This window comes from Eimeria tenella, genomic scaffold (genome assembly GCF_000499545.2).
Source record: "Eimeria tenella Houghton genomic scaffold, Eth_scaff50, whole genome shotgun sequence".
NCBI classification, from domain to species: Eukaryota; Apicomplexa; class Conoidasida; order Eucoccidiorida; family Eimeriidae; genus Eimeria; species Eimeria tenella.
In genome coordinates, this window is record NW_013543396.1 from 12,304 (window position 1) to 19,636 (window position 7,333).

At 44.0% G+C, this 7,333-nt stretch overlaps 2 protein-coding genes across 2 annotated transcripts in view; one reads left to right on the forward strand and one right to left on the reverse strand.

The window, feature by feature from the left end:
• Nucleotides 1-2,064: 2,064 nt before the first annotated feature.
• On the reverse strand, nt 2,065-3,174 carry ETH_00004045 (uncharacterized protein; the record flags this gene model as incomplete). Its single annotated transcript, XM_013377387.1, has 4 exons — nt 2,065-2,131; nt 2,457-2,612; nt 2,748-2,786; nt 3,026-3,174. 4 exons carry the CDS (start codon nt 3,172-3,174, stop codon nt 2,065-2,067), a joined length of 411 nt encoding a protein of 136 aa, XP_013232841.1.
• A 3,874-nt stretch (nt 3,175-7,048) lies between these two features.
• ETH_00004050 (26S proteasome non-ATPase regulatory subunit, putative) overlaps nt 7,049-7,333 on the forward strand; it is a gene marked incomplete at both ends in the record, with an annotated part of 3,129 nt that continues 2,844 nt past the window's right edge. The window contains one exon of the mRNA XM_013377388.1: nt 7,049-7,181. Coding sequence (XP_013232842.1) covers nt 7,049-7,181 — 133 coding nt within the window. The remainder of the gene's footprint in view (nt 7,182-7,333) is intronic.

Below are 7,333 nucleotides of genomic sequence, written 5' to 3' on the forward strand. Positions count from 1 at the left end.
CCTTTAGAGACAAAGTTCTCGAGGGTAGCGGCAAAACGGGGACTGGCCGAAGCCGAACAACAGCAGCAGCAGCAGCAGCAACAACAGCAGCAGCAGCAGCGGCAGCAGCAGCAGCAGCAGCAGCAGAAGCAGGCTCCTCACCACAACGAAAACGAAAGCATTGTCCCCCTCCGCTCTTAATTGCTGCTGTTTTGCTGCTCGGCCTGCGGCGCGCAGCGCAGCAGCTGCTGCAGAATAAATTTGTGTCTTTGCCCTTCCTCAAATATGCATGCACAAATGCACGCAAAAGTGCATGCAAAAATGCATGCAAAAGTGCATGCAAAAGTGCATGCACAAACGCATACAAAAGTGCATGCAAAAATGCATGCACAAATGCATCCAAAAGTGCATGCAAAAATGCATACAAAAGTGCATGCAAAAATGCATCCAAGAATGCACGAAAAAATGGATGCAAAAATGCATGCAAAGGTGCGTGCGCAAATGCATGCAAAAACGCATGCAAAAGTGCATGCAAAAGTGCATGCACAAGTGCATACAAAAGTGCATGCAAAAATGCATGCAAAAATGCATGCATAACTGCATGCAAAACTGGATGCAGCAAACCCAGCAGAAAAATTCTGAGAGAAACGAATTAACGCAAAACTCCAAGAGTTAGCAGATGCCACATTCAAAGCACCTCCAGCAGCAGCAGCAGCAGCAGCTGTTCCCGCTGCTGCTGCTGCTGGAGCAGCAGCAGCAGCTGCTGCTGCTGCTGCATCAGTTTTCAACACAAACAGCCTGTAGCAAGACAGGCTGCAGCACCGGCCTATGCGTTGACTTGTTTTAATTACTCTTAAAAATGAAATACTAATTAATCATCTTTGTTCTTAAATAAAATATCATTTATTTATTCTTTAAATGCTAATTATTTATTTTTGTTTTTAAATAAAATGCTTCAGAGCTTTTCTCCAAAGCTGCGGGCAATTTGCTGCTTCCCCATTTGCCCCCTGGCAGCCCAGATGCTGCTTCCGTAAACCCTCATCTAGGGTTTAGTAAACCCTAATGAGGGGTTTAGTAAACCCTCACTAGAGGTTTGGTAAACCCTCATGGGGGACTTTAACAAACCCTCATCAGGGGCCTTAATAAACCCTCATGGAGGGTCTAACAAACCCTCATGAGGGCCCTTAATAAACCCTCTTTCAGGGTTTAATAAACCCTCATTCGGGGTTATAAACCCTCGTTAGGGGCTCCAATAAACCCTCATGAGGGGTCTAATAAGCCCTCATGAGGGGCTTCAAGAAACCCTCATGAGGGGTTTAATAAACCCTCATGAGGCGCTTTGATAAAACCCTCATCAGGGGTTTAATAAACCCTCATTAAGGGATTTGATAACCCCCCATAGGGGGGTCTAATAAACCCTCATGAGGGACTTTAATAAACCCTCATGAGGAACTTTAACAAACCCTCATGAGGGTTTAATAAACCCTCATGAGGGGTTTAATAAACCCTCATGAGTGGATCGATAAACCCTCAAAAGGGGTTTAGTAAACCCTCATGAGTGGATCGATAAACCCTGATGAGAGGTTTAATAAACCCTCATGAGGGGTTTAATAAACCCTCATAACGTGTTTAACAAACCTCTCAAACCCCTCCGCCATATTTGTGAATTCAACTTCTTCCCTCTGGGGTGTACGTACACCCCAGTGGCCCCACAGTCACCCAGTCTTCTTCAGTCTTTCGGCTCTGAATTAAAATAAAACAAAATAAATGTTTTTGCGATTCGAGACTTTGCTGCTGCTGCTGCAGCAAAAGAAACCTTTTACCCAGCAGCAGCAAATGCCTTCAGATTGTATGGCTGTCTCTTCAAGCCACAGACAGAGCCAAGGAAGCACGGCAACAGCAGCAGCAGCAGAAACAACTGCAGCAGCAATTGCAGCAGCAACAGCAGCATCAGGAGAAACGCCGCAACAGCAGCAGCAGCAGCAGAAACTGCGACAGCAACAGCAACAGCAACAGCAGCTGCTGCTGCTGCTCAACAGCAGCAGCAGCAGCTGCTGCTGCTGCTGCAGCTGCTGCAGTTCCGACTCACAGGATCCGCTGGACTTCTGCGTCGGCTGTCGGCATAACGCGGACGCCCCCAACCACTGGTGACCTGAAAATGAAAAAAAGGAAAAAAGAAATCTAAATTAAATTCCGTTTCTGAACAATTTTGGAATTTGAATTTAAAGTAAATTAAATTCCGTCAAAATCCAACTTAGTTCCCCAGAAACATAAACGCAACTCCAATCTCCTTTTTTCCCGAGAAAGAATCTAAGAGAAATCCAACTTCACTCCCCAGACGCAGCAACAGCAGCAACAGCAGCAGCAGCAGCAACAACAGCAGCAGCAGCAGCAACAGCAGCAGCAGCAACAGCAGAAGCAGCAGCAGCAACTATAACAGCAGCAGCAGCAGCAGGCTGCGGGCTGTGGTCGCTTACGGCCCTGCGCCGGGCGGGCCACCGTAGGGCCTTGGAGAAGAGCCTGCTGCTGCTGCTCCTGCTGCTGCTGCTGCTGCTGCTGCTGGGCTTCCGCCAGCCCCCACTGTGCCGCTTCCTTCATAGACAGGAGCTGGCTGGGTATTCAGCTTTCGCCCTCTGCAGACAAAAGCCCTTTTTAATTATCAAATTTAAAAGTAAAATTAAAATTTGAATCAAATTAAAATCAAACTTAAATTTAAAATCAAAACTGCTGCGTGCATGCAGGGCGCAGCAGCTGCAGCAAACTCTTACGCGTCAGCAGCAAGAGCAGCAAGCCCCGAAAGTGGAATGCTGCAGCAAAAGACACAGCAGCAGCAGAGCATGCAGAATGAGCAAAAGCCCCGAAGCAGAATAGTTTAATCAAATTGAAAGTTGAATTAAAAGCTGAATTAAAAGTTAAATTTAAATTAAAATAAATGCTGAATTAAGAAGAAATTGAAAAGAATTAAGGCGAGCAGCTAATGGGCATGTTGCAAAGCCAGCGGCAAACTGTTTGGCTTCAGGTGTCTATACACCCGAAGTGTACGTACACTGGCCGCGGCGAACGGGGAGCTTCACTGTCACTCTTATTTTTTTGATCTGCTGCAGCTTCTGGGGGCGCAGCAGCAGCAGCAGCAGCAGCCTCGGGGGAGCTTCCCTCGGGCTGGGGCGGCTGTGGGGCGAGTTCTGGGGCCCCCATTGCGGTGTACGTACACCCCAAGAGTCCCGCGGCCTCCCCAAACGCCCCAGAGCCTCCCCTGCAGACACGCAGCAACGGCAAGGCCCAGGGGGCCCCCGGGGGCCCTCAAATCGAAGAAAAGGAGCTTCAAATGGCACTAAATGGCGGACAAAGAGGGACTTGGAACTCAAGTTGCACACACAGAAAGCTGAACTGAGGGACCCCTGGCTCCGCCGCCCACTTCGCTGGTGTGCAGAGCCCGAGGGGCCCGCGGGGCCAAAAGCTGGGCAGTTTGGCTTTGCGGCGAGAGGCTGCAGCAGCAGCAGGGGGGGCGATCTGCAGCGTTTGGGCGCGCCAAATAGCCCCTTTGCCTTTCAATTAACGCCTTTTAGGCTTTAATTCAATTATAGATAAAAAAAGAAACTTAATCGCGGAGAAGAAGCGGCGAAATGCGCGCTGGCTCGATGGCTAGCAGGTGTGCCGCTGCGGGCCCCGAGAAAGGCCACGGGTTTCCCCCTGATATTCTAGCAGTGCACCACCAAAAGTTGAATTCAAACTTCTTTTAATTTGCATTTAATAAAAGTGTCTGCATTCAAACTGAACTGCAGCCCGCAGCGCCTCCTCAAAGCTCCCTGTACACCCGAAGACCACCGGTGAAACGCTGGTCTTGAGGATATGACGGAGGCAGCAGCAGCGGCTTGGGGGCGATTTAGAGAATTCAACTTTGAATTTATTTTATTTTCCAATTCTCCATTTGAATTTCTCTTTAAATTTTCTAAAACTTAAAGAGGAATTAAGCGAGGGCTGCAGATAGCCGGGCTGTGTTCTCCGTGCTATGCTCACTGCGCCAAACTGAGCGCCCCCAGCTCGCGTGTCTGCCCAGCTGAACAAGCGGGGAAATTAGACGAATTTTCTCTAATTAAATTCAATTAAGTCTTTTTGTTATTTATTTATTTGCTGAAGGCCACGAGAGAGGCCAGCAGCAGCAATTAGCGGCGCATTAGAGGCAAATTCCAGAAAGTTGAATTTGCTTCCGCGCGAATCGGAATGAAATGAGCCAGGATTCACGCGGCTGTGAGACCTATTTGTGCAATCTTTTGGCCTTTCTGCATTTTATTTTCATTTTATTTTCGTTTTATTCTCATTTTATTCTCATTTATTATTTTATTGAAGCCTCAATTTAAATTTAAGATGAGATATCCCGCACGCTGGCTGTTTCTGCAAGTCGCTGTCGCCGGATGCGCCTTTGACTTGTTCAGATCGGCAAGGTAGAAGAACTAAGAAAAAATAGATAAACAAAATGTAATAATAATAATAACAATAATAATAATAATAATAATAATTATTATTATTATTATTATTATTATTATTATTATTATTATTATCATTATTATGCAATAATCGTAATAATAATAACAGTGATATTAATATTAATAATAACTATAATATAAAAATAATAATAATAATAATAATATAGTAATAATAATAAGAATAGTAATAGTAATACAATAACAACAACAACAATAATATTAGCAACAACGTAATACTAAATAATAATAATACAATAACAACAATAATCGTAATATAAATAATAATAATAATCATCATCATAATATAATGATAATATAATAACAATAATAATAGCAATAATGAAAATAACAACAGTGATAATAATAATAATAATAATAATGATATAATGGTAATGATATAATAATAATAATAGAAATAATAATAAAAATAATATAAATATAAAGATATAAAAATAATAATAGAAATAATAATAATCATAATATAATAGTAATAATAATAATTTCTTGAATATCTGCATCTGCATGCAGCAAAAAGATATGACGCAGCACTGCTGCTTCCGAAGTTTCATTTGTTGCTGCTGCTGCTCATTTTGAGTTCAATTATTACTTTTATTTTATTTTTAGTTTGTTTTGTTTTAATTTTTATTACTTTATTTTATTTCAATTTTAATTACTATTATTTTAGTTCGGCATTTCAGTTCAATTTTAATTACTTTCATTTTATTTTAATTTAAATTCGTGTGTTTTAATTTAAATTACTTCTATTTAATTTCGATTGTAATTACTTCTATTTTAGCTAAATTATAATTACTCACATTTGATTCTAAATTACTCTAGCTACTTTTTTTCTATTTCAATTACAATTACTTTCATTTTAATTTAAATTACTTTTATTTTAATTTTAAAATATTCCCTAATTGGAAATAAAACATTCATAAATAAAATGTGAATCCCCAGCAGGTCACACTTGCAAACTGAAAAGTAAATATGTAAAAAGAAAATTAAAAATTTTAAATGTTGCCAAAAAACAATTTCAATTTTAAATTCTTTTTTCAAAATCTCAACTTTGAAAAAGTGGATTTTCGATTTCCGAAGAAGGGAAATTAGAAGTCCCAGAGTCCCATATCCAGGGAGAGATCAATTACAAAAAGTACAAAAAAAATAAAGAAATGGATCTCTTTAAATTTCCAAAAGTTTGATTTCATGCCAAACATTCTCTTAAAAAAAGAAAATAAGAAAGAAAAGGAGCTTTTAAATTTCCAAAAGTTTGATTTCATGCAAAACTTAAAGCCCTTAGAAAAGCTGCATGCGTTTTTTTGCAATTCAGAAAATCTGAGAAATTCAGAAAAGCCTTTTTGACTCAAAAGGCCTCCAGACTTGTTAATGGAAAAGTCTCTTTTTGGACTTTTTAAAAAGCCTTTTTGGACTTTTATGAATGCAAATTAGTTGCTTATTTTGCTGCCATTGTGGCTTTACTGGAGTGCTATTAAAGTCCGCTTCTAGTGGAGACTTTGAGGCAAATTTTCGTTTATTTTTGCGTTAAAAAACAATTAAAATGCAAAAAGTTGAATTTTGAAATATTCATCTGCTGCTGCAGGGCAGCCAGAGAGGCCGCTGGGCCCTCTGGCTCGCAAGCCATTACTGTCTTAGTGGCAAAAGGCGTAGAGAGCTTCTTTTGTTTTCCCTTTTTCGAGAATGCAAGTGCCATTAAAATGGGGAAAAGAAAGAGTTAAGTGCCCCACTCTGCATTGCTCGAGCTGTAACGAAAACAGAAATGGGAAATAATTCATTTAAATGCATCTTTTCATGTGGCTAACTCCGAAAGTTGTGAGAAAGCGAGAAGTGGAAAACGCCCACCAAGGGGGAATCCGCAGCTAAGCAGTGCCCCAGCCCGCAGCGTCCGGGCCGCGAAATATCAATTTAGATGGACCAAAAAAGTGGAAATAAAAACAAAAATGATATTTGAATAAGGCTGGAGCATATAGTTTTTTCGAATCATTTCAGTGCAGCCTCCGGTGTACGCGCAGACCCCACTGCGCAGCTGGCGGCGGAGTTCAGGACTTCGTGCAAGCCACGGGGCTACACACAGGGCATTCCGCAGCTTTTTTGAAAGCAAAACAAAACAAAAATAAAAAGACTATTTTGTATTTGCAGAGATTCTCTCAAGTTGCGGACTTTGCAGGTTCAGATCCGGTTGACGTGCGCATGCAGCTTGTCTGCGTGGGACTTCAGCGGCGCCGGCGCCCCAGCCACTCAGCAGAATAGGCGAAAGCGCTCCGTTTTATTTTGCGTTTAGTTCAGAAGAACATTTGCATGCGGAGAAGTCCGAATTGGTGGAGTTTCCGCGGCTTTCTGTTTCGCAGCGGATCCGGAGCGGCGGCTCCGGCTGTCTGGACAGCAAGACACTGCGGCTTCGCGCCGGAAGCTGCACTCTGGCGGTCGTTGGAAGCAGCAGAAGTTTCCCGAAGTTCTTTTTGCCCATTCGGCGCACTTTTGGGCCCGCAGCGCCGCAAAGCCGGGCCTTCCCCGTGCCGCTGCCGCTTCTGCTGCTGCTGCTGCTGCTGCTGCTGCTGCTGCTGCTCAAGATGGCGCAGGACACGGCCAGCGCCATTCTCAAGGACGAGGAGGCCCTGGGCCTTCGCGAGGAGAAGAAGACTCAGGACTTCTCCGCGGAGGCCGACGCGCTCATCCAGCGCATGGAGCGCGCCCGCGAGGCGAGTCGCCCCCCCTCGGGGGCCCCCCTGGGCCCCCCGGGGCCCCCTGGGGCGCCCGGGGCGCCACCGAAGCCCGCTGCCCGCCCCAGAGCCCCCTGGGCCCCCCTGGGCCCCCCTGGGCCCCCCTGGGGCCCCACCGAAGCCCCCTGGGCGCCC